General features: G+C 41.4%; 1 protein-coding gene across 4 annotated transcripts; it reads right to left on the bottom strand.

Moving 5' to 3' along the window:
- Window positions 1-130: 130 nt before the first annotated feature.
- On the bottom strand, window positions 131-21,244 carry LOC131951235 (kelch-like protein 10). 4 transcript variants are annotated; one of them, XM_059313576.1, is made up of 15 exons: window positions 20,975-21,244; window positions 17,264-17,413; window positions 14,834-14,995; window positions 14,231-14,407; window positions 13,610-13,748; window positions 13,409-13,440; window positions 12,927-13,073; window positions 12,007-12,112; window positions 10,452-10,599; window positions 5,465-5,634; window positions 4,613-4,884; window positions 2,891-2,982; window positions 1,784-2,029; window positions 1,439-1,506; window positions 131-464 (listed from the first exon to the last, which is right to left on the bottom strand). In XM_059313576.1, the coding sequence occupies exons 1-13, from the start codon at window positions 21,059-21,061 to the stop codon at window positions 1,864-1,866; spliced, it is 1,848 nt and encodes a 615-aa protein (XP_059169559.1). In that variant the 5' UTR covers window positions 21,062-21,244; the 3' UTR covers window positions 131-464; window positions 1,439-1,506; window positions 1,784-1,863. The 4 variants fall into 4 exon arrangements, with proteins under 4 accessions (XP_059169559.1, XP_059169560.1, XP_059169558.1 ...); XM_059313577.1 differs by having other exon boundaries at window positions 17,273-17,413; XM_059313575.1 differs by lacking the exon at window positions 13,409-13,440 and having other exon boundaries at window positions 13,578-13,748.
- Window positions 21,245-27,969: the final 6,725 nt, after the last annotated feature.

The following is a 27,969-nucleotide window of genomic DNA, read 5'->3' as shown; positions in this document are numbered from 1 at the left end:
ACTGTAAAAGTATAAATAAACAACAGTTATATATAACTCCAAGTTGCAACAATTAAAGGAAACAGAAAAATCAAGTTGCAAACCACACTAGGAAAAGTTATGAAAAACTCAAAATCCGTGCTATGTTCCGTATCTTTCATTTATTTTTTGTTTGCATTCGTGATTTTAATTTGCTTCAAACAGATGTTTTTTTTTCTTTTTAAAAATGTTACGTTAATATTTTAATCGAATACTTAGGTAAAAATTGAAATCAAAGTACCCGAGGTTGGGATTCTTTAACGTACTTGGCTAGCTGAAAGTACACCAAGAGTTATGGGACATAGTAGAAAAGCTTTAGTGCTTTTTGTTACTTTACAGCTAAAAACCAAGTTAAAAATAAGAACATTTTAAATTTGTTTCGTGATGGTTCGACTCTTTAAAATTTGATGACGTTTACTCAGTCTCTCTTGTTGATCATTCATTATCTGTCAGAGGAAATTGGGGGAATACATGTGAAAGGAGCTTCAAGTTAGTTAAATCAGATGCGGTATCCGTTAAAGCAATATTTTAATATTTTACTTCATTATAAAAACCAGATTTTAGAAGTACTGCAAAACACATGATTAACATGTAATACAAAAGTGACCAAGCTAACGTAACAAATAGGCCAAGGAGAGAAATAATTTTTAAAATATCGTCAAACTTGTGCATGAATTTTAACACTCCCAAACGACTAGACTTAACTATTAACTAAGTCCAAGTCTTTTGAAGACCTGATTACAGACATTGAGTCTGTACAAATAAATCCAAGTCTTTTGAAGACCGGATTACATATATATTGTACAAATAAGTCCAAGTCTTTTGAAGACCTGATTACAGACATTGAGTCTGTGCAAATAAATCCAAGTCTTTTGAAGACCGGATTACAGACATATTGTACAAATAAGTCCGAGTGTTTTGAAGACTTGATTACAGACAAAGTCTGACACTGACTGCGATGGATCACTGACTCGGCGTCAGACGGTTATTAAAGAGCGCTCAACGAATACAGAAGCAGCATAACAGCGGAATCGTTCACATCGATAGGGAACTGGATGGACCATTATACAAGCATTAAGACCTGGGAGAGAGAGAGCAAAGGAGGAGGAGGAGGGGGGGGGGGGGGCACAACGCGATATTTAAATGAGCCAGAGGGTACATAGTCAGCACAAATTAAGGGCTGTGCTGTGGCCAGTATTTTATATCAGTCATACCAATTAGATTATGCGTATGTGTTTGTGCGGGCTGTGCATATATATATATATATATATATATATATATATATATATATATATATATATATATATATATATATATATATATATATATATATATATATATATATATATATAGGCCTATATATATATATATATATATATATATATATATATAATGTATATATTACTGTAGACGGACTTACCATGTAGTCTCCCATGATGTAAACATTGATTAACGCCCTTGTTTGGAATAGCATATCTCTGGGGAGATCTGTGAAATAAAAATATCACCCTAAGTCAACAAAAAGCTGGAAAATGCATGGACTCTGTGAAATAAGATGTTTATTGATGCTATGTGTTTATAAGAAGTTGATATCAGATTTAGGAAACAAATGTTTTGTATATAAAATCAAATCAATTTTTCGTGTAAACTGTAATAAAACTTAACAAGCAACACAATGGATGCCCGGATAATTAAAAAAACAAAGCAAACAAGTATATTCTTATAAATTATGAGTGAAACATCTTCTAGCTTAATAAAATCCAACCTTTTTCTTAGGTTGATTCTTTGAGTGTAGTGGAGGATTAAAGTTGCTATGAAGGACCCCCACTGCTGATGTAGTCGAGGTCACCCGGAGTTGGTTATAGAGTCGGGGGACGGGTCGACATTGGTTGAAGTGTCTGGGTTTCGGAAAAGTCTGTTTTGGTAGATATAATCTTGGACATTCGGTAGACCCTTGACCACGCATGCGCTGAGGGCGCTGCGATACAGACTCATATCGGTGGCATCATACCTGGCGAAATGACAGGTAGACAGTTGATAAAATAGCTACACCTGGCCCCATACTTCAGTGTAGCTACACCTGGCCCCATACTTCAGTGATTTAACTACCACACCTGACACCATACTTCAGTGATTTAACTACCACACCTGACACCATACTTCACTGATTTAACTATCACACCTGGCCCCATACTTCAGTGATTTAACTACCACACCTGGCCCCATACTTCAATGATTTAACTACCACACCTGGCCCCATACTTCAGAGATTTAACTACCACACCTGGCCCCATACTTCAGTGATTTAACTACCACACCTGGCCCAATACTTCAGTGATTTAACTACCACACCTGACACCATACTTCAGTGATTTAACTACCACACCTGACACCATACTTCACTGATTTAACTATCACACCTGGCCCCATACTTCAGTGATTTAACTACCACACCTGGCCCCATACTTCAATGATTTAACTACCACACCTGGCCCTATACTTCAGAGATTTAACTACCACACCTGGCCCCATACTTCAGTGATTTAACTACCACACCTGGCCCAATACTTCAGTGATTTAACTACCACACTTGACACCATACTTAAGTGATTTTACTACCACACTTGACACCATACTTCAGTGATTTAACTACCACACCTGGCCCAATACTTCAGTGATTTAACTACCACACCTGGCCTCATACTTCAATGATATTGTGCTTTGATCTTTTAATAAGAAGCCGAGCTCATTTGATTTTTTCTTCTCGAAAACTCTAAAGGTTACAATAGGCCAAAATGTCAAGTAGATTAGATAACATTTGAAATTGCCATTCCATTTTGTCAACACATTAAGAAAATTGACCCTGTCCTACCATTCGTCAGCGTTCGAGTCGTAACATTCCACATTAAAGATGGTTGTAACTCCGTTAAAGCCTCCAATAGCAAACAGCATGTCGTCAATTATCTAAAAGAATATGCAAATTATTCTAGATTAAATTGATTCCCGCTCCTTTGTTATAATAATTACACGATAGTTATTAGTTTTAATAGTTACACTTTAGGGCAGCTACTTTCAAAGATAAAAGGGAAATAACTTAAAAAACTATTTCCCCCTGCGAAATTCATTGTTCTTCCCCTTTACGTAAAAAATATATAAATTTGGTTGAATTATAAACAAAATTTGATTACAAAATTATATAAATAACAAAACTATGTATTAACACATTGTATATAACTAAACTATATTCTTTTTACAACATTTCATATTACAAAATCATATATTGTATGTTTGATTGCAAATAACTAGCAGTACTTCTCTTTGTAAAGAAATACTATTTAAATAACGAGTAAAGCTACTGTATCTGAAACATTTACTTTCCATTAGTTTTAAAGTTTATTTCAGCTTGTAAAAAAACGTGATTTTAACTATGAATTTCATTTTCTGTGGCTGAACGGAATACCAATTGTCTACCTACCTCTTTAGACATACCTCACCACCAATATTCCAGCCGACTTGCAACACAACTTATTACCAACTAGTATCCACCACTTCATTACACACACACACCCACCTCCCATAGTCCACCCACCTCTGTAGACCCGACTCCTATAGTCCACCCACCTCTGTAGACCCACCTCTCATAGTCCACCCACCTCTGTAGAGCCACCCCCCATAGTTCACCCACCTCTGTAGATCCACAACCCCAACTCCACCCACCTCTGTAGACCCACCTCTCATAGTCCACCCACCTCTGTAGAGCCACCCCCCATAGTTCACCCACCTCTGTAGATCCACAACCCCAACTCCACCCACCTCTGTAGACCCACCTCCCATAGTCCACCCACCTCTGTAGACCCACCTCCCATAGTCCACCCACCTCTGTAGACCCACCTCCCATAGTCCACCCACCTCTGTAGACCCACCTCCCATAGTCCACCCACCTCTGTAGACCCACCTCCCATAGTCCACCCACCTCTGTAGACCCACCTCCCATAGACCACCCACCTCTGTAGCGAAGTTGCTCCTGGGGCTGTACATCTCCGGGATGTCCACCCACCCCCCCCTAGTCCACCCACCCCCATGGTCCATCCACCTCTGTAGCGAAGTTGCTCCTGGGGCTGTACATCTCCGGGATGTCCACCCACCCCCCCTAGTCCACCCACCCCCATGGTCCACCCACCTCTGTAGCGAAGTTGCTCCTGGGGCTGTACATCTCCGGGATGTCCATCCACCCCCCATAGTCCACCCACCCCCCATAGTCCACCCACCTCCCCTAGTCCACCCACCCCCCATAGTCCACCCACCTCCCCTAGTCCACCCACCCCCCATGGTCCACCCACCTCTGTAGCGAAGTTGCTCCTGGGGCTGTACATCTCCGGGATGTCCACCCACCCCCCCCCCTAGTCCACCCACCCCCATGGTCCACCCACCTCTGTAGCGAAGTTGCTCCTGGGGCTGTACATCTCCGGGATGTCCATCCACCCCCCATAGTCCACCCACCCCCCATAGTCCACCCACCTCCCCTAGTCCACCCACCCCCCATAGTCCACCCACCTCCCCTAGTCCACCCCCCCCCCCCCCATGGTCCACCCACCTCTGTAGCGAAGTTGCTCCTGGGGCTGTACATCTCCGGGATGTCCACCCACTGGCGTGTCCTGGGACAGAATCTCTCCCCCGTGTTCATCCTGGTCACGCCGTTGAAGCCGCCCAGGGCGTAGATGCACTCGTTGTAGGCGATGACGCCGACGCCACTGCGCCTGTTGTTCATGTTGTTGATGAGCGTCCACTGGCTGGTGTCTGGGCTGTAGTACTCAGCCGAGTTCAGGCACTCCTGGCCGTTGAAGCCACCGCATATGTAAACCTTTCCTGGTCAATAGCAAACTAATGTTACACGTGTCAACCTTTCCTGGTCAATAGCAAACTTACACGGAAGATAAATGTAAGACAATGTCTAGTTGTACAGGAGAATGACTAGATAAATGGAAGACAATGTCAAGTTGTACAGGAGAATGTCTAGATAAATGGACGACAATGTCTAGTTGTACAGGAGAATGTCTAGATAAATGGACGACAATGTCTAGTTGTACAGGAGAATGTCTAGATAAATGGACGACAATGTCTAGTTGTACAGGAGAATGTCTAGATAAATGGACGACAATGTCTAGTTGTACAGGAGAATGTCTAGACAAATGAACGACAATGTCTAGTTGTACAGGAGAATGTCTAGATAAATGTCTAGTTGTACAGGAGAATGTCTAGATAAATGTCTAGTTGTACAGGAGAATGTCTAGATAAATGGACGACAATGTCTAGTTGTACAGGAGAATGTCTAGATAAATGGACGACAATGTCTAGTTGTACAGGAGAATGTGTAGATAAATGTAAGACAATGTCTAGTTGTCCAGGAGAATGTATACATCAATGTCTAACCACCAGTGGTACTTGCCGTTCAGGGTTGTGGCCGAAGCGTCACTCCGCTGGTGGTGCATGGGTCTGATCAGACTCCACTGGTTCGTCTCCTTTGTGAACCTCTCGACCGAGTTCTGCCGGACGTGGCCGTCAAAGCCTCCCATGGCGTAGATGTGGCCGTCCAGTAGAGCCACACTGACGTAACACCTGACGGATGCAGGGGTCTGAATAAGCCAATTAACTTTCCTGTTCAAAAGTCTTACAGCCACAGAAGAAACGAGTTAAACTACTAAACTGGCACTACAACACTCACAGAGTCATGCCCTCCATGAGCAGACCAGGTGGCATACAGTACCTCACAATGCCAACCTCAAACTGTTTTAGACATAAGAAATAAACCAACCAACACCGACCTCTTCTAGACAATCTTAATGAGATAAACGACAGCAGCAGCCACTAATTGACTTCTTTTACAGATATCTGAAGTTTCAAATTCTTTGTCTACATACACTCACCTTCGAGTATTTACATCATAAAATCATAGTATGTAAAAGTTAGCATATTTCATCTCGCATCCATTGTTTACCTGCCAAGCTACCTAGAACACCTGCAGTAACCGTGTAAAGTGCAACATGTTGCAGTTCTAAACTTAGAAAGTTTTATTTCACAAGGACCGATACAGCCACGATGTTAAGGATGTGTGGATACTTATGGTGTTACAACTACTGGACGTTTACAAGGTCTTTAGGTCCCCATTATCCAATGATCCACGTCTATGTGGATACTTATGGTGTTACAACTACTGGACGTTTACAAGGTCTTTAGGTCCCCATTATCCAATGATCCACGTCTATGTGGATACTTATGGTGTTACAACTACTGGACGTTTACAAGGTCTTTAGGTCCACCTTATCCGATGGTGTGCTCTTCATGTTAAACCACGTCCTTTTAGTATCGTCCATCTCCTGCTTGACTACATTCTCAAACTCATTGTTCAACATCAATCTATTTTCATCTTTTGACATTAGGTCTTGTCATGTGATGATGTTAATCTTGTATCCAACCACACTACTTCAATGATATTTCTTTCTGAACTGCGGTTTGCCCACATAGGTCTGTTTATGTGTTAAATATTAAAACGTCTAGTTTGCTGAGCTTGAGTCTAGCAGTTGTTGGGTAAACATTAGACTCGCCGGTTCAAGCAATTATAGAGTAGAAAATCTAAATTAATAAAATAATATAAATGTAAATCTAGATTGCATTACTCATTTAATTCTAGAGTATTTTGATGCATAAGCGCAACCCTTTATAACTGCAGAAATATTATTTGTGTCGCGGTGATAGACGATAGAAGACTCCCACGCGTACTTTAAGCCAAACATGAGAAGCGTTAATCTGGCTCTGGGGTGTGGGAGCTTTAACAGGCGATGGAAATAGTTGGAAATTGGAGGCTATGAAAACCTGGGGTCTTAGAGGGGGGACAGCTACATCAACTGCAGGCTACACCTGCTACGGGCTGTGGATGACCATAACATTACATGAGACGTTGACAGATCGAATTAGCAGCAGAACAAAAGATAACTTCTGACCCTAATTGAACAGACGATTCAACTGTCCATGAACTTTACAGGAGAGGACGATAGCAAAATGTGTGTGCTTTGGAGGGGGGGGGGAGGGAGGAGTCCAAGAGATGGAACAGTAAGAAATATGTGAGAATACAGAAAGTATAAAGATAGCAAAGCTGTAGTATATAGGTGGTAAAGTTGTAATGTAATGGTGGTAAAGTTGTAGTATATGGGTGGTAAATTGTAGTATATAGGTGGTAAAGTTGTAATGAAAAGGTGGCAAAGCTGTAGTATATAGGTGGTAAAGTTGTAATGTAATGGTGGTAAAGTTGTAGTATATGGGTGGTAAATTGTAGTATATAGGTGGTAAAGTTGTAATGAAAAGGTGGCAAAGCTGTAGTATATAGGTGGTAAAGTTGTAATGTAATGGTGGTAAAGTTGTAGTATATGGGTGGTAAATTGTAGTATATAGGTGGTAAAGTTGTAATGAAAAGGTGGCACAGCTGTAGTATATAGGTGGTAAAGTTGTAATGTAATGGTGGTAAAGTTGTAGTATATGGGTGGTAAATTGTAGTATATAGGTGGTAAAGTTGTAATGAAAAGGTGGTAAAGTTGTAGTATATACATGGTAAAGTTATAGTATATAGGTGGTAAAGTTGTAATGAAAAGGTGGTAAAGTTGTAGTATATGGGTGGTAAAGTTGTAATGTAAAGGTGGTTAAATTTTAATATAAAGGTTGCAATGTGATAATAGGAGTCAGCGTAAACTGACTATGTCTAAACCTCCTCGGGGACTAAATATATAGTTCGCATCTCTTAATACACATAAGGTACACTAGAGATTTCAATGTTTCACAACTTGCATATCCCAATATTCAATCAAATCCTAAAAAAGAAATGTACTATCTAAAGACAAAACAAACAAACGTGCCAGCTTATATAAGAGTGACAGGATGAAAATAGCAAGAAATGAAAGGGCTAATCAAGCCAGCTAGGCTGTGGACATGTGCAGACAGCAACGAGATTAGAAGAACAAATGCCAGACAACAACCCATGCGATTAGTCTGTGGATCCATGCCCAAATTTATGCCGTCTGTCAGCACTTATTAGGCCTACACGGAGCCAGGCACGTCATCGACTGACGTCATCGACTGACGTCATCGACTGACGTCATGACGCCCCCGTCTCGCAGAAATGAAAGATAACTCAGCATGCAAATATTCCAGACAAAAATATCAGAATATATTTGATCAAGATAATTGTTTACATTAGGAAAGGGATTTAAAAAATGGGTAAATATCCTGTCAAGAAATTACCATTAAATGTAAACAATTTAGTCACTTGGAACAACAAACGTCAACGTCACTTCACTTATTAAGACGATAATTGTGTATTTTTAATTAGCATAAAGTATTAATTAACTGGCTTCAGATTAAAATTAGTTAAAAACGCAAGATTCACGAGCTAATTTCTATTCTGCTCTTTATTGGCATTCCTTAATTTCAACTAAAACAACTTTAGGAAATAATCTCTCTGTTACTTCTCGTCTGTTTTCTTTCATTCTATTCTATTGACTTTTATTTCAGAAAGAGCAAATGCATCAGCTTACATCGAGATTGTCTTTAAATAACATATAGCGAAAACAATCATTCAATAACTCTTCAAGAGAAAATCTGTTGACCAGATGAAGCTCACTAGGTGTCAAACTGTGGCCATCACTAGTTGCCTCTTGCCAAAATTCTGCAACGCCCGACTTGTCAGGCCAGAGGTTCTCATTTTGACAAGACCTGGGTGTGTCTAGGCTTGCGTTGAGGACAAAACTTGAACATTCGTTACATCGACGAATACAGTAAACGGCAAAGTACAGTCTAGAGCAAGTTGAGAATAAGTGGCGCAGCAGCTAGAGCAAGGTGGCCAAGCAGCTAGAGCAAGGTGGCCCAGCAGTTAAAGCAAGGTGGCCCAGCTGCTAAAGCAAGGTGGCTCAGCTGCTAGAGCAAGGTGGCTCAGCAGCTAGAGCAAGGTGGCCCAGCACATAGAGCAAGGTGGCCCAGCTGCTAGAGCAAGGTGGCCCAGCTGCCAGAGCAAGGTGGCCCAGCAGCTAGAGCAAGGTGGCTCAGCAGCTAGAGCAAGGTGGCTCAGCTGCTAGAGCAAGGTGGCCCAGCTGCTAGAGCAAGGTGGCCCAGCAGCTAGAGCAAGGTGGCTTAGCTGCTAGAGCAAGGTGGCCCAGCTGCTAGAGCAAGGTGGCCCAGCTGCTAGAGCAAGGTGGCCCAGCTGCTAGAGCAAGGTGGCCCAGCAGCTAGAGCAAGGTGGCTTAGCAGCTAGAGCAAGGTGGCCCAGCTGCTAGAGCAAGGTGGCTTAGCTGCTAGAGCAAGGTGGCCCAGCAGCTAGAGCAAGGTGGCTCAGCTGCTAGAGCAAGGTGGCCCAGCTGCTAGAGCAAGGTGGCCCAGCTGCCAGAGCAAGGTGGCCCAGCTGCTAGAGCAAGGTGGCCCAGCAGCTAGAGCAAGGTGGCTTAGCTGCTAGAGCAAGGTGGCCCAGCAGCTAGAGCAAGGTGGCTCAGCTGCTAGAGCAAGGTGGCCCAGCTGCTAGAGCAAGGTGGCCCAGCAGCTAGAGCAAGGTGGCCCAGCTGCTAGAGCAAGGTGGCCCAGCTGCTAGAGCAAGGTGGCCCAGCTGCTAGAGCAAGGTGGCCCAGCTGCTAGAGCAAGGTGGCCCAGCTGCTAGAGCAAGGTGGCCCAGCAGCTAGAGCAAGGTGGCCCAGCTGCTAGAGCAAGGTGGCCCAGCTGCTAGAGCAAGGTGGCCCAGCAGCTAGAGCAAGGTGGCCCAGCTGCTAGAGCAAGGTGGCCCAGCTGCTAGAGCAAGGTGGCCCAGCAGCTATAGCAAGGTGGCCCAGCAGCTAAGGAGATAAACTAGTTAGTCTAGTACCTGGTGGAAATGATCTCTTGGTGTAAACAAAACTAGAATGTACGGTAGTATTTAGTGTTCGTGTGCCTATTTGATAACAAGTAGTTAGGGTTAATACAAGTAGAGTTATAATAATTTATGTATGTATTGTCCTAACCTATAGAAAGTGTATTTAATGTGTAAGTGTTGGTCTTGTAATACCTTCATGAACAGTTCAAACACTTTGCCTGATGTCCTGTATTTAAACTATCATTTTACAGAATATTTACACTATATTAGCGGTACAGTAAAGGATTAACTAAGTTACAGTAATTTTATATACTCAGTGTTTTAAACTTGGTTAATTAGGCTGACGATGTGCACCAAATTCTGCATTAAGTGACAGTAGGAAATGTTTCTTTTGATTTGCAGTTATATAGACCAAAGGAGGGGACAAAAGCACATTCAAATCTAGAGATATCATATACCCAGAAGGAAAGGACATAAACCGTTACATACATGGAGACATAAGAGATACCCAGAAGGGTGTGGGCAGTAGTATTTCCCAAGGGACAGTCCTTACCTTTTACAATTCATAGGCGGCGCCTCGGCCCAGACTTTGTTCACAGGGTCGAAGGTTCTGCAGCTGTTGAAGTACTCGACCCCATCAAATCCGCCAATGACGTAGATCGTATGGCCCATCGTAATCATGCCATGGTAGGCGCGAGGACCTGAGACAACAACAGAGGTCAACACTGGGACAGAGGGCTAATGAACTTGACCTTTTGTCCTACTAGGACATAGGACACCGAACAGAGCCTTCAACACGATCCTGCAATCGTCTCCTTAACTTTTTAACTTATATAAACCCAGCTTCCTAGTCTCAAAGTTTAGAATTTTTCTTTGCAGGCTTATGTTTTTCTTACTGTTTTGATATGTTGGCTGTGGGACTCCCGAGTGGGTGACCAGTCCCTCACCATCTTCACCCGATGGTTTCATTCTCAGCAGGTTGTGTTTTGTTAGCTGCCAGAGTTCTACATAATGTGAGCCAACAGGTCGGACCCACTCGTATGATGCATGTGTTACCAATACCCTGCTCGTATGATGCATGTGTTACCAGTACCCTGCTCGTATGATGCATGTGTTACCAATACCCTTCTCGTATGATGCATGTGTTACCAATACCCTGCTCGTATGATGCATGTGTTACCAATAACCTGCTCGTATGATGCATGTGTTACCAATACCCTGCTCGTATGATGCATGTGTTACCAATACCCTGCTCGTATGATGCATGTGTTACCAATACCCTGCTCGTATGATGCATGTGTTACCAATACCCTGCTCGTATGATGCATGTGTTACTAATACCATGCTCGTATGATGCATGTGTTACCAATACCCTGCTCGTATGATGCATGTGTTACCAATACCCTGCTCGTATGATGCATGTGTTACCAATACCCTGCTCGTATGATGCATGTGTTACCAATACCCTGCTCGTATGATGCATGTGTTACCAATACCCTGCTCGTATGATGCATGTGTTACCAATACCCTGCTCGTATGATGCATGTGTTACCAATACCCTGCTCGTATGATGCATGTGTTACCAATACCCTGCTCGTATGATGCATGTGTTACCAATACCCTGCTCGTATGATGCATGTGTTACCAATACCCTGCTCGTATGATGCATCTGTTACCAATACCCTGCTCGTATGATGCATGTGTTACCAATACCCTGCTCGTATGATGCATCTGTTACCAATACCCTGCTCGTATGATGCATGTGTTACCAATACCCTGCTCGTATGATGCATGTGTTACCAATACCCTGCTCGTATGATGCATGTGTTACCAATACCCTGCTCGTCTGATGCATGTGTTACCAATACCCTGCTCGTATGATGCATGTGTTACCAATACCCTGCTCGTCTGATGCATGTGTTACCAATACCCTGCTCGTATGATGCATGTGTTACCAATACCCTGAACTCTTTTATTTTGTTTTTTCTAAATGCTTCTCCGGTGTCCGCTCCAAGTCAGCTGTTTTCTAGTTGGTAAAGTGTACAAGAAATTAGAAACCAGACTTGACTAAAAAAAACGTTTCACCTGACAGGTAAGTCGAATCTCACCTGCATCCGCCACTGGGCAGACGACCCAGCGGTCGGCCCGTGTGTCGTACGTCTCCACCATGTTGGTCGGTGCCCCACCACTCCATCCACCAATCACAAACATCACCTGGCGAGTGTCACGTCACTTTTAGAAACTCTGGTCTGACTGTCATTTCATTAACTAACAAGTTAACAGTGGTATTTTTTTCTGTCGTTGAGGTGTAATTGTTTGCTGCTTTCACTAATCTAACACTACCTCAACTCTTTAATTTGATACTATCGATCTAGTGATTCAGGTTCAGTCTTAAAAGTAATTTAAAATTAGAAAAGTCGATCTTAATATGATTGTTTGAAATACTTGAAATATTTAAGTGATGAATAATAAAATCGAGAGGGCTCCTGGGTCTAGCTATAGGGTTGTCCACTAAACTAAAGTATGTGTAAACACCTCATGAAGAATCCTGGGTCTAGCTATAGGGTTGTCCACTAAACTAAAGTATGTGTAAACACCTCATGAAGAATCCTGGGTCTAGCTATAGGGTTGTCCACTAAACTAACGTATGTGTAAACACCTCATGAGGGATCCTGGGTCTAGCTATAGGGTTGTCCACTAAACTAACGTATGTGTAAACACCTCATGAGGGATCCTGAGTCTAGCTATAGGGTTGTCCACTAAACTAACGTATGTGTAAACACCTCATGAGGGATCCTGAGTCTAGCTATAGGGTTGTCCACTAAACTAACGTACGTGTAAACACATTAGGGATCCTGGGTCTAGCTATAGGGTTGTCCACTAAACTAACGTATGTGTAAACACCTCATGAGGTATCCTGGGTCTAGCTATAGGGTTGTCCACTAAACTAACGTATGTGTAAACACCTCATGAGGGATCCTGAGTCTAGCTATAGGGTTGTCCACTAAACTAACGTATGTGTAAACACCTCATGAGGGATCCTGGGTCTAGCTATAGGGTTGCTCATGTCCACCTCTCTCCTATCATCCATGTCCAGCTCATACAAGAACCTCAGCGTCTCGATGATAATAGGACGGCACTGCTCGCTGTCTTTAACGTATTCATGAGGCTTCACCTGGTGAGCAAAACATCCGGTCACAGGGCAACAGTCACGGGTTTGTACACACTCATTACAACAGACAAGTTCCCCTTCAATGGAGCTCGTATGACGCCATACAAAACAAAAACAAGTTTCAACAATCCACGAAAAACACAAATATGTTTAAACAGTTTGTTAAAAAATGTCTACATAAAACTAGTAGTCAGTAGACCTAGACAGACCTTCTCCATACAAACAACCCAGTAGCTTGTTAACCAAGATAGACCTTATGCACACAAAAAAACTTGTGGTCAGTAGACCTAGACAGACCTTCTCGACAAAAAACTTGTGGTCAGTAGACCTAGACAGACCTTCTCGACAAAAAAACTTGTAGTCAGTAGACCTAGACAGACCTTCTCGACAAAAAAAACTTGTAGTCAGTAGACCTAGACAGACCTTTTCGACAAAAAAACTTGTAGTCAGTAGACCTAGACAGACCTTCTCGACAAAAAAACTTGTAGTCAGTAGACCAAGACAGACCTTCTCGACGAAAAAACTTGTAGTCAGTAGACCGAGTCGGATGGTCCTCAGTAGGCGGGCGATGTGACGTTTTCTTCTATCAGGGCTGTAGTCGATCCACCGACACAAAGCATCAAACACCAGCTCCTCTGTTCTCACATTCAGGTGTTCTGACTGGAGTATCTCACACACCTGGGGAGGTCAACCGTTTAGCCACTTACGTTAAAACATGCACTCTATCACTATTAACGTGTTTTATGTTAGCCACCAAAACCCATAAGTTTGTGCAGATGTTGCTTGTGTCAGCTGTAGTGAGGATGTTGCTTGTGTCAGCTGTAGTGAGGATGTTGCTTGTGTCAGATGTAGTGAGGATGTTGCTTGTGTTAGCTGTAGTGAGGATGTTGGATGTGTCAGCTGTAGTGAGGATGTTGCATGTCAGCTGTAGTGAGGATGTTGCTTGTGTCAGCTGTAGTGAGGATGTTGCTTGTGTCAGCTGTAGTGAGGATGTTGCTTGTGTCAGCTGTAGTGCAGATGTTGAATGTCAGCTGTAGTGAGGATGTTGCTTGTGTCAGCTGTAGTGCAGATGTTGCATGTGTCAGCTGTAGTGAGGATGTTGCTTGTGTCAGCTGTTGTGCAAATGCTGGATGTCAGACGACGACGTGCAGTTGACTTACCTCGTCAATGTCCAGCTGAAGAAACTCGTTGCTGTTGGTATAGACGGACGTGAAGTTGACCAGGACGTACTTGAGTGCCTGCTGTTCCAGGTTCGAGCAGAAGTAGGTTTGTGCGAACTTTCGTATCCCGATGCAGTTATCGGCACACAGTTCTGATATGAGGAAATCACAACAGTCCTTAAGAGATGAAATAGCAATAATATTGTCAGTATCAAACTATTTGCTACATGCTATACACACACATGCGCACACACACACAAACTTAAGCGGCATAGAGAATTTAGATGAAAACAAGCTCACCATTTAACTAATAGAAATAGATGTCTGAAAATAAATTCTTTAATAGCCCGGTCTGTCATTAAATTGATTTAAGCCTCTCTAACATTGTAAAGTTGCTGTTATTTTAAAATACTAATGAACACAATAATTGTGTGTGAGTTAAACAGGCCTCCGTCACACCCATATAGAGGCTTGCAGCGGGGCTGGACTGATTAAGACTGGACCAAATCGTCGAATAGCTTGATTAGTACAAGAATTTTTAAACAATGGATGTTCCCGTCTAGACGAGATTTGCGACATACAACATAATAAATTAATATGTACCTTGACTAATCCCATGAAATGAAACTGGTCAGCCGCGGGCAACAGTTGCTCAACATTCGCTGACGTCACCTTGGCGTGTCGAGTGTAGGCGTAGTCAATGATGACCGACATGACGTCACTGTTCACGTGAGTTAACGTGATCTCGTGTTGATTGGTGGGGTTCTGCGCGGGAAATAAGAAACATGGAATGTTAGAACAGGCCTCATCGCATTTAAGTAAACAGTAATTAGCAAAGTGCTATTGTATATATTACAAAAGAATCGATACCTACCTTACATGTATCTATTAAACAAAAAATCAAACAGATACTTCGCTCACCTTCAGACAAGAATCAAACAGATACCTAGCTAACGTGTATCTACCAAACAAGAATCAAACAAATACCTACCTCACCTGTATCTACCAAACAAGAATCCAACAGATACCTAGCTCACCTGTATCTACCAAACAAGAATCAAACAGATACCTACCTCACTTGTATCTACCAAACAAGAATCCAACAGATACCTAGCTCACCTGTATCTACCAAACAAGAATCAAACAGATACCTACCTCACCTGTATCTACCAAAACAAGAATCAAACAGATACCTACCTCACCTGTATCTACCAAACAAAAATCAAACAGATACCTACCTCACCTGTATCTACCAAACAAGAATCAAACAGATACCTACCTCACCTGTATCTACCAAACAAGAATCAAACAGATACCTACCTCACCTGTATCTACCAAACAAGAATCAAACAGATACCTACCTCACCTGTATCTACCAAACAAGAATCAAACAGATACCTACCTCACCTGTATCTACCAAACAAGAATCAAACAGATACCTACCTCACCTGTATCTACCAAACAAGAATCAAACAGATACCTACCTCACCTGTATCTACCAAACAAGAATCAAACAGATACCTACCTCACCTGTATCTACCAAACAAGAATCAAACAGATACCTACCTCACCTGTATCTACCAAACAAGAATCAAACAGATACCTACCTCACCTGTATCTACCAAACAAGAATCAAACAGATACCTACCTCACCTGTATCTACCAAACAAGAATCAAACAGATACCTGTATCTACCAAACAAGAATCAAACAGATACCTAACTCACCTGTATCTACCAAACAAGAATCAAACAGATACCTTCCTCACCTGTATCTACCAAACAAGAATCAAACAGATACTTACCTCACCTGTATCTACCAAACAAGAATCAAACAGATACTTACCTCATCTGTATCTACCAAACAAGAATCAAACAGATACTTACCTCACCTGTATCTACCAAACAAGAATCAAACAGATACCTACCACACCTGTATCGACCAAACAAGAATCAAACAGATACCTACCTCACCTGTATCTACCAAACAAGAATCAAACAGATACCTACCTCACCTGTATCTACCAAACAAGAATCAAACAGATACCTACCTCACCTGTATCTACCAAACAAGAATCAAACAGATACCTACCACACCTGTATCGACCAAACAAGAATCAAACAGATACCTACCTCACCTGTATCTACCAAACAAGAATCAAACAGATACCTACCTCACCTGTATCTACCAAACAAGAATCAAACAGATACCTACCTCACCTGTATCTATTTAACAAGAATCAAACAGATACCTACCTCACCTGTACCTACCAAACAAGAATCAAACAGATACCTACCTCACCTGTATCTATTTAACAAGAATCAAACAGATACCTACCTCACCTGTACCTACCAAACAAGAATCAAACAGATACCTACCTCACCTGTATCTATTTAACAAGAATCAAACAGATACCTACCTCACCTGTACCTACCAAACAAGAATCAAACAGATACCTACCTCACCTGTATCTACCAAACAAGAATCAAACAGATACCTACCTCACCTGTATCTACCAAACAAGAATCAAACAGATACCTACCTCACCTGTATCTACCAAACAAGAATCAAACAGATACCTACCTCACCTGTATCTACCAAACAAGAATCAAACAGATACCTACCTCACCTGTATCTACCAAACAAGAATCAAACAGATACCTACCTCACCTGTACCTACCAAACAAGAATCAAACAGATACCTACCTCACCTGTATCTATTTAACAAGAATCAAACAGATACCTACCTCACCTGTACCTACCAAACAAGAATCAAACAGATACCTACCTCACCTGTATCTATTTAACAAGAATCAAACAGATACCTACCTCACCTGTACCTACCAAACAAGAATCAAACAGATACCTACCTCACCTGTATCTACCAAACAAGAATCAAACAGATACCTACCTCACCTGTATCTACCAAACAAGAATCAAACAGATACCTACCTCACCTGTATCTACCAAACAAGAATCAAACAGATACCTACCTCACCTGTATCTACCAAACAAGAATCAAACAGATACCTACCTCACCTACCTGGCTGGTGAACAGAGCACGGAAGAAGCTGCTGCAGGCAGAGAGGATGTTCCTGTGTATGGGAAAGACGACGTCCCCGACCCTGATGACGGCATCACACAGTTCTCCCTGCTCGCGCAGCTCTGCCAGGATGTTACAGGCCTGGGAATACAACATTGGTTGGTGTTCTAGAACATACAACATTGGTTGGTGTTCTAGAACATACAACATTGGTTGGTGTTCTAGAACATACAACATTGGTTGGTGTTCTAGAACATACAACATTGGTTGGTGTTCTAGAACATACAACATTGGTTGGTGTTCTAGAACATACAACATTTGTTCCAGTTCTAGAACATACAACATTGGTTCTAGTTCTAGAACATACAACATTGGTTGGTGTTCTAGAACATACAACATTTGTTCCAGTTCTAGAACATACAACATCGGTTCTAGTTCTAGAACATACAACATTGGTTGGTGTTCTAGAACTGACAATATTGGATGTAGTTCTAGAACATACAACATTAGTTTGTGTTCTATAACATACAGCATTGGTTCTAGTTCTATAACATACAACATTGGTTCTAGTTCTAAAAAATACAACATTGGCTGTAGTTATAGAACACAGAACACTGGCTGTAGTTCTAGAACATACAACATTAGTTGGTGTTCTAGAACATACACCATTGGTTCTAGTTCTAGAACATGCAACATTGGTTCTAGTTCTAGAACATACAACATTGGCTGTAGTTATAGAACACAGAACACTGACTGTAGTTCTAAATTGGTTTAATTATAGGATGTTACAGGCCTGGAAAGTGAATATATCATCGTATGCAGTTCTAGAACATAGAACATTACATGTAGTTCTAGAAATCAGAGCATTGGTTGCAGTTCTAGAACATTGAACATTGTATGTAGTTCTAGAACATTGGTTTAAATAGAGGATGTTAAAGGCTTGTATTGTGAATACAACATTATTTGCAGTTTGACTTCTAGAACATTGCAAATCCACCTTAAAAAATAAACGATGTCTATATGATTAATAGAAGGTTACTTAACTAGCTCATAAGAACGTTCATTTTGTTCTAGATTTTTACTGACACCAATATCCATGCCTCGGGTATTAACTTGTGAGATCAGACATTAATTTAGGTGACACAAAACAAACAGTTTTGTCCAAATTTTTCAGAAGCACATAATTTACTTCAAACCTTTCTCCTTAAATATACAAGTTATAAAACTGTTGGCTAATCTTTACAAAAGAACAACATTACTTATTTTAATATCGTATACCAGCCCTGAGGTTTGTAGATTTGCCGCTGATAACACATTCGTCATAATTTATTTAAACTAATTCCGTTTTGTTTCTATCGAGCAACCAAGCCCTTTTTTTTGTCATTATTTTTTTTTCTATTTTCGCGCACCCAAAGTCAATTTCTAATCGAAGGGTTCGGCTATGGAACAATATTTAAATTGACTGCAGGGAGTGTCGACAAATCTCCGTCAACAATCAGCGAACGGGTGTTTGGTAATGTTTTAAATGGACGTATTCAAGACCATCCTTTCATAGCATCGTTCCACTGATACCTACCGTAGCCCTAGATCTCAACTTAGCCCTGACACTCATCCTGGAAATAACACTGACCCTATTCTCCTAATCCTAACCATAGACTAATCTAGTCGATAGAAAAGATGGGGCTTCGTGCCCCCCCCCCCACCTCAAATCTTTTTTAAGATAACAGTTTGGGGAAAAGCTTATTAAAAATAAAGAAAGCTTTTGCATATTTGTAATACTGATTTTGTATATACATATTTCTGTTCTTATTGTTTACCTCTTGGGGGGGGATATAATGGCTAACCCCCTACTACAAACACATTCACACACGCAAATATACACACCCCACTTATAATATAACCCGGAGACTAAAAGCGATGCTGACAGAAAACAAAATTTCTTTAGTTTATGTACTGTCCAGTTCTTATTACAAAACCATGGGACTGACGTGTTGGTTTATCGTCTACAAATATTAAGAGGCTAACAAGATACATGAAATCAAACCTCAAGCTAATTAAACAACACAGCCACGTCTTATATATTAATTATCTGGCCTAACTCTCTATCATAAAGATTGCTACCTGATGAGATATGACACATCAAACAAGAGTCTAAAACATGACATCTTGAAGACTATCTACATTTGTCAGGTGCAATCTACCTCCTCTCACTTCTTCACTCTGTACATTGAGTTTATTTAGACAGGTTATTTTAACGGCTGGACATTACAGGTGTTAATGGGTGCTGTAGTTAACAACCTGATGCGCTGGGAGTGCCATAGAGCTGGAAATTCCCATAATGGACGGGTCAAAGGTTAATTCGCTTTCGGTTTTTCAAAAGATAGGAGCGGAATCATCAATCAAAGGTATTAGTTCATAGTTAGGAAAAAATTATTTTTGTCTGCCATGTTGTCAGTTACATTTATCGTGACATGATACTGGTAGTTATTAGAACATTGGCATTAACCCTTAATGTGTTCTGGCCAGTGTTTCTGTCAGACATCTCTTTGGGGGAAGGGGGGGGGGAAGATCCACCGTCCTCCCGGACCCCTACCGCCGGACTAAAAATTAATCTCTTTTCATTACAAGCTTGTATTTAGCTCGTAATTATGTTGATGTTGTATCGTTTGTTTGTGGGATGTGTGGCAAATCTTGTAGCTCAGTTGCTTTTAATGCAGCGATTTCATTTGAACTTTCCAGATGCATTCATCTCCGATGATAATGCAAGAATATCTACTTTTTTACTAAATATCAATTATTATGCTCGTCATAAAAATTCACTTTCAAATTACTGAATCCAATAATAAAAGGGTAGATAACAACAAGCGATCGCTAGATCAGCTAATCGATGACGCTGAACTATTTGTCAGGGCTGGTTGATTTCTTGCTCCAGAAACCGATAATTGTGCTCTAGATACTGAAAGCTACTGATCGGATTTTAAAACAAATATTTTTAGTCGTAGCCTATGTCGTGTCAACTTCATTTAGAACGAACTACTAAAAAGTGGAACATGAAAACACAAATAAAACCTTTATAATCACAAGCTTTTAAATGCACTGAAAATAAGAAAATAAAACAACCATGCTTTTAAATTAAAAGCTTAGATCTCAAAATATGTTTGAGGTTTTATGAGCACCCAAAGCTTTTATTAAAAAAAAGCAAATTTGTTTTTTTTTCCTACTTTAAAAGCTTATTATTATTAAGGTTTTTTTATATGTATTATTCCTCACACATATATTTTGCTTATTTGGCATATATTTTTACCACCTAATTTGTATTTCTCTGATTAGCAATAAGGCTGTAATATACCTCTGTTAATGTGAGGGACAGTGAGTAAAATAGAGATAGCATCAACTAAAGGGGGTTCTGGATCGCATGGGCGACACCCGACCTATTGACGCCACCGGTACTAATGGTACTAACGTGCTAACGCTAATGGAAGTACTAAACATTTTTTTTTTATATTCATTTTTTAATGGGTTGATTTTAATTACCGATTTCTTTCTTTCGAGTTGGTAACTGACTTTTTTTTTTTACAATATACTACAAAGCTGTTTGCAACAACGTTCGCATTCATATTAATCCCGACGCGCTAAACCTAATCGTACTTTGTTTTGTATCTTTCGATGACGATTCTCTCTTAGATTACTTATAAACTCTACCTGTGAACTGAAATCCGATTTCAGCGATGTGGACATCGCTGATTCTTCGGACACTGAATCGTCCTGCCGCGCATCGACGGCGGACATAGTGAAAGCTCCGCCAGGAGTAGGTCGTGACCGGGTCTAGTCTTTCCCTAAGTAAGAAAAATGTTGATTTCTCTTCCGGCAGCGATGGTAATTTGCTGGAATAAACAGTGAATGGTGGGATTAAACAAGAGAGCTTCTTGGTGTGCTGTGAAGCACAGCTCTCAGGTTTGAGAGTAGTGCACCCATTTCGGTGACGTAAAGCGTGTTTAAAAACAGTGCGAAAGTGTTCAGAACCATTCAGTTTCTAAATCACAAATTTGAGTCACATTTCTAACGAAAATAAATTTCAAGCTCTGAGTTTAGTAAAGTTAAAAAGTTATAAATCATAATAAATTATTACTTAAAATCATAAAGTATTAACAAATGGTAATTTTTTTTTAGTTTAATAACTTTATCATCAAATTCTCCTAGCAGTAACCAACAGACCAACCTGAACAATCATTTGAAAAATGTGAGCGCCCGGATTGCATTGATTCCAGATTTCGCTGCAGTATTGCACTGCGGTTTTTTTTTTATTCTTCCCAGAGTAGGCTATTTGTAACTTTTGTCCTAAAAGTTGTCCTTATCTTATTTCTGACAACAACCTAGCTGGATTAAAGAAAATTATTTTTCAAGCACCTAGATCAGATGAATGGCTTAGTAATGGTAGCAATGCTAATGAAACATATCTACCCCCCCCCCTTTCCAATGTCTGAACAATTGTTATGAAGGGGAAGGGGGTGTAAATATTCGTGAATTTATAACGCTGATTTTTTCACACCCCTACTCCTTTATTGGGACGCCATTAATGCGAACAGAGTTAGGGATAGACAATTTTATGAGAAGCGTATTTAGCGGTGTGTGATTCGGGGCGCTGGATGTCGATTTGTCCCAAATACACAAAGTTCGGCCCTGGATGTGCAAGTACCACACACCCTGTGTGAACAATTCACCACCAAACGACAGAAAACCAATGTGTTAGTAGTAAAGTTAACGAACTCAACCGCTGTGCAAGATTTTTCGTTTCAATTAACTTTTCAAAAAAGTGAAAAATCTGAAGTGTTGTTTTCTTTTGTAGGAGTTCGGTGCTTGTCGGGGAGAAACTTTTAGACACCGCTATTTTCATAACCCCGTCAATCAGCATAATCAGCTAATAATTACGCATATTCCTTATAAACATTCAGTTTAATCAGAATTGGCAGCAAGGCTTCATTTTTTTTTTACTATCACACTCCTCGAAGGTAAAAGTGAATCCACAAACTACCTACCGGAAATATGTGACTACATTTTTAAAAAATAAATTCTGACACTCGTGATGGTGAAGTCTAAAGAAGTCTGTTGATACAGCATGAAAAGTGTACAAAAGTGTACACCCGTCAAGTCTGGAGTGCCTCAAGTAGAAGTCTGTTGATACATCATGAAAAGTGTACAAAAGTGTACACCCGTCAAGTCTGGAGTGCCTCAAGTAGAAGTCTGTTGATACAGCATGAAAAGTGTACAAAAGTGTACACCCGTCAAGTCTGGAGTGCCTCAAGTAGAAGTCTGTTGATACATCATGAAAAGTGTACAAAAGTGTACACCCGTCAAGTCTGGAGTGCCTCAAGTGGAAGTCTGTTGATACATCATGAAAAGTGTACAAAAGTGTACACCCGTCAAGTCTGGAGTGCCTCAAGAAGTCTGTTGATACAGCATGAAAAGTGTACAAAAGTGTACACCCGTCAAGTCTGGAGTGCCTCAAGTAGAAGTCTGTTGAAACAGCATGAAAAGTGTACAAAAGTGTACACCCGTCAAGTCTGGAGTGCCTCGAGTAGAAGTCTGTTGATACATCATGAAAAGTGTACAAAAGTGTACACCCGTCAAGTCTGGAGTGCCTCAAGTAGAAGTCTGTTGAAACAGCTTGAAGTGTACAAAAGTGTACACCCGTCAAGTCTGGAGTGCCTCAAGTAGAAGTCTGTTGATACATCATGAAAAGTGTACAAAAGTGTACACCCGTCAAGTCTGGAGTGCCTCAAGTAGAAGTCTGTTGAAACAGCTTGAAGTGTACAAAAGTGTACACCCGTCAAGTCTGGAGTGCCTCAAGTAGAAGTCTGTTGATACATCATGAAAAGTGTACAAAAGTGTACACCCGTCAAGTCTGGAGTGCCTCAAGTAGAAGTCTGTTGATACATCATGAACAGTGTACAAAAGTGTACACCCGTCAAGTCTGGAGTGCCTCAAGTAGAAGTCTGTTGAAACAGCTTGAAGTGTACAAAAGTGTACACCCGTCAAGTCTGGAGTGCCTCAAGTAGAAGTCTGTTGATACATCATGAAAAGTGTACAAAAGTGTACACCCGTCAAGTCTGGAGTGCCTCAAGTAGAAGTCTGTTGAAACAGCTTGAAGTGTACAAAAGTGTACACCCGTCAAGTCTGGAGTGCCTCAAGTAGAAGTCTGTTGATACATCATGAAAAGTGCACAGCCAGCAGACCATGTTTTTGTTGAGCGGTTCAGACAGTGCGAGGCTGCAGAGCTCCGCTCATCTCTATACCTGGCGAGACGCCACGACAGGGGCTAGATAAATACATGCTAAACACATTAGCCTGCGGTGGGGGAGCTGATGTCTGGGGGTCAGGTAATGACGCAGGAGAGTCAATTCGCTGATACTTACATTCGTCAGACGTACGTGTTTGTAAGTGTCAGTTATATAATGAAACGTCTCTTAGACATTATCTCCAGGAATCTTAAAGAACTTTTTTTTTAAACATTGAACGATTACGGTCTGTTGTCCGTTTAGTGAAGAGACTCACTATCTTGTAAGATTGCTGAAGATACTAAAACTCTAAATCGATCGCATCACTAGAATAAGGTTTTTTTTTCAAACCACTATTTCTATGTAATAGTTTATCGTCGAACGTGTACTCTTGTTGTACATATAGACGCATCACTTTATGCAAATGAATCAATAATTTGATGGTGAGAAACGGCCAGTGGTTCTTGATTCTTGTATAGGAAAACGTAGCTTAAACGTTTAGTGAGTGGAGTGGGTGTAAGCTTTAAAGATTCCTCCAAAATAAAAACTTATAGCTCAAGAAAAAAAGGATGTAGGCCTACCACTTCAGAAATATCATTTTTAGAATAACAATTCAACAATCTAAACTATTAATCGACTAAAACTAAAAAGCAGCCATGTTATATTATTACATCTTAAAATAAATCAACATCAATAGCAAAAGTAATTTTTTTCCCCCACAAATCTATTCGAATATTGAAACAGATGAGTCGACAAGTTCGAATTTCGGAACAAACGAGCAGGGATGGACTGGCTGTGTCCGAGGGCCTGGAGAATTTTTAAAAGGGACCCCAAGTAAACCCCAGTCTAAAATGTAATTGTACATTTTTTTTCTCTCCGTTAAAGCTTTAATGTTACACCTTGGCATGAAGGAATGGTAAAATACCAACATTTTAAAAAATCTAACTCGGTTTTGTCTATTACAGTACCGGGAATTTTCCCGGTACACCGGCGGGACAGTCAACTCCCGCAGACGAATTAGTTTTTTTTTTGTTTCCCACAAATAAGTTCGTCTGTTGAAAAAGATAATGTATGTTGAAAAAGATGAGTCGAAAAAGTTCGAATGTTGATAGAGCCGAGTCGACCTTTTTGACATGACTGCAAAGTCCCAGCCAATGTCATCTATTTTCAGCAATGTGTTAACACAAACGAAGAACAAAAAAAACGATAATAAATACCCCGACAGTCATAACAACAACAATTCCGGGTCTGTAGGGTAGGGGAGAGGGGTGGGGGAAGACGTTAAGGACCAGAATAGATAACCATCAGTCCTGGACGTGAACGGATGTCTCTTAACAAAGTTAGATAAATAAACCGGCAGACGGTGTACCCGTAAGCAGACGAGATAAACGGTTTTTTTTTTTTCAAACATGGTTGATTTTTTTTTCCCATTTTCACTCCTGTCTAGACACAGCCTCTACGCCCACCCCCATTAAACGGTGATTTCAGTTGTTGCCTTTTTTTTCGACGCAGGAGATCGGTGCTCTCAAGAGCAAGTGATGAACGTCTAGTAAACCATCTGCAACTAGAGATGTTGTTTTTTTCTTCAGCGGCAAGGATGAAAGTTTTGTCGCCCTTGACTGCAAATGTTTTTTTTTCTTTTGACCAAGGCGAAAGAAGAAATGAAAAAAAAAGAGAGAGCGGTGAAGCTATATCATGAAGACGTAGCCAGGGGAAACTTTACGCCCTGAAGGTCTGTGGTCTCTGATGAAGTTTTACCACCCACGCAATCTGAATACCACACTTACAACCAGGGTCCCTGGATCCAGTCTAGTCAACCCCCCACCCTGAATACGCCACTGACAACAACACTGCTAGGCTTTGAGAACTTTAAAGTATCTTTAGTCCTATATATATATATATATATATATATATATATATATATATATATATATATATATATATATATATATATATATATATAGATATAGATATATATTTATATATATATATATATATATATATATATATATATATATATATATATATGTAGCTAGGGTGGGCCTAACTACTAGTTACAAATCTGATAACGAACGAGAAGCCGAGACGCAGTATTGCAGTCTGACGCAACATAACAGGTGGCTTATTGGGTCGGGCTGATAACAATCTCAAAGCCAACGCGTGCTATTTTGGGAGACGGTACGAGGAGTGAGACGGCCTGTCAACTTTGATTGATAGGATGCAGATGTTATTCCACGGACTGTATGTTAGAACTACGCAACTAGTGGTCGGAGACATCGAGTACAAGTATCGATTACGGAGGAATACAAGTACGGAGACGAGTACGGATACAAGGCATAAATAGGAGGGGACGACTGAACTCGTTCTCTTCCGTCGTCGTCGCTTGCTTTAGATCAGTCAGTCTGTGTGACATACTCAAGTTGGTTATATTGTGTTAAGAAGGACAATAGACATGTGGATTCAGTTATATGAAGCCTAGTGAGGACTGTTAGGGGGTCAGTTGATTCAGACTATTATTGTGAAACATTTCTGTTGATTCATTGTGTTATATTGAAACATTTCTTGATTCATGTAATAAAAGGATCAATAGCGAACCTGCATCTTCGAGTCTTTCTACTGTAGTCGATGTTGTGTAGCATGAGTGGTTCAACTCGTTACAATTGGCGTTGTCGGGCAGGATAGACTCGGGAAAGGTCACATTTGGCGTTGCGAACAGGATAGATGCAACTAGCTTAGGTCACATTTGGCGCTGCGGGCAGGATGAATTCAACTAGACTTGCCGATTTAGGCACCCATAGTCAACCTTGTGCATAACTGTGTTTTGTGTGTATGTGAATTCGGACATTCAGGAACTGTGAAAAATCGAGGAAAATTTTTTCATATACACACGGTAAGAAAGAACTCTTTTGTTTTACTTACGGAATAAAATGTCTACTCTGGACGAGAAGCAGACCCATATAGTGGTCCTACCCAGAGAGTCCCACATTAACAAATTTTACGGGGACGGGGATCCCACTTTAACCAACAGGTTCAGTGAAGAGGTCAAAGCGGCCTGGGCCTCGAGAGGCATGTCACCAGAGGAAAGATTAAGACTGCTGATGGGCAGCATAGGAGAGACGGTCAGGGCAGAGGTCAAATGCCACGATAAAACCATCCAATCAGATCCAGATAAGGTGCTGGATCTGATTATGGAGACCTTTGGGGAGAGACGGTCGGGATCGCAACTGCTGGCAGGGTTCGTAGGCCTAAGGCAGAGATTGGCGGAGAGTGTGATGGAGTACTCACACCGGATGAACAGGGCCTTTGATTCGGTAAAGGTCAAAACACCGGACATTGAGGTGCGCCTACTGAGGGACCATTTCATTGAGGGGCTGGCAACCCCGATCCTAAGAAGAGAGTTGAAAGAGGAGGTCCACAAAGACCCGCAGTTGACCTTCCTTCAGGTCAGGAACTCAGCGATCCGCAGGTCCGAGGATGAGGACCAATCGAACTGTTCGGTGGACAAAGTTTCTGTACCTGAACAGAGACAATCCCCACCCACAGGGGCCGACACGATGGAGACCATGATGGCTCAACTGTTGGCCCACCTAGATAAGGTTGACCAACGTTTGGAGAGGTTAGAAAGCAGGACAACAGCTGAGAATCGGGAAAAGAACGGGACAAAACAGGGACGGGTTGGACGGCCGCGTCCTGCCAAGCCATCACTCCAATGGACGGCCGACGGTCGGCCAATTTGTTTGTCTTGTTCACAACCCGGACATATGGCACGGTACTGCCAGGGAAACGGTCGTCCTCTGTAAGGCAGGGCCAGGCTACAGAGGGGCGAGGGTATGGCCCAAGAAGCAAAATGATGGGAGTCTGTCCCGAAATGGTGATTACGATTGGGGACATCGCGGTGAAGGCAATTGTGGATACAGGCTCCCAGGTGACGACAATCACGGAAAATTTTTACACCAAATGGATGAAAGGAAAAGACCATAGGTTGAGGTCTGACACATGCATGCGCCTGACGGCAGCTAATGGACTAACCATTCCATACTGTGGTTATTTTCTGGCGGATGTCGTGGTGGCAGGACATAGGTTGAAGCAGGTTGGGGTGTTCGTTACGAAACACAACCTAGAGACAAATGTGTCAAATATACCTTGCCTGTTGGGCATGAATATTCTTGGCCAGTTGCCAGAATTTCTTACAAATATTGTCGGATCGACCACACCAGGTCGGGGATCCAAGTTGGCCAGGTTTGCCAAGACCAGAGGAAGGACAGCAGTCCCGGCAAACACGGTCAAGGCAATCACATTACAAATTGGTGATAGAAGCGTGAATGGTGATGTGATGATAGAACCATGTGGCGCCGCACTGAGGGCAGGCGTCGTGTTACTGCGGACATACACATCAGCGGAAAATGGACTAGTTCAAGGATT

This window comes from Physella acuta, unplaced genomic scaffold (genome assembly GCF_028476545.2).
Source record: "Physella acuta isolate Inbredline_101_S28 unplaced genomic scaffold, ASM2847654v3 ptg000805l, whole genome shotgun sequence".
NCBI classification, from domain to species: domain Eukaryota; kingdom Metazoa; phylum Mollusca; class Gastropoda; family Physidae; genus Physella; species Physella acuta.
Note: the sequence above shows the minus strand (reverse complement) of the source record. Positions and strands in the feature narration are given on the sequence as shown.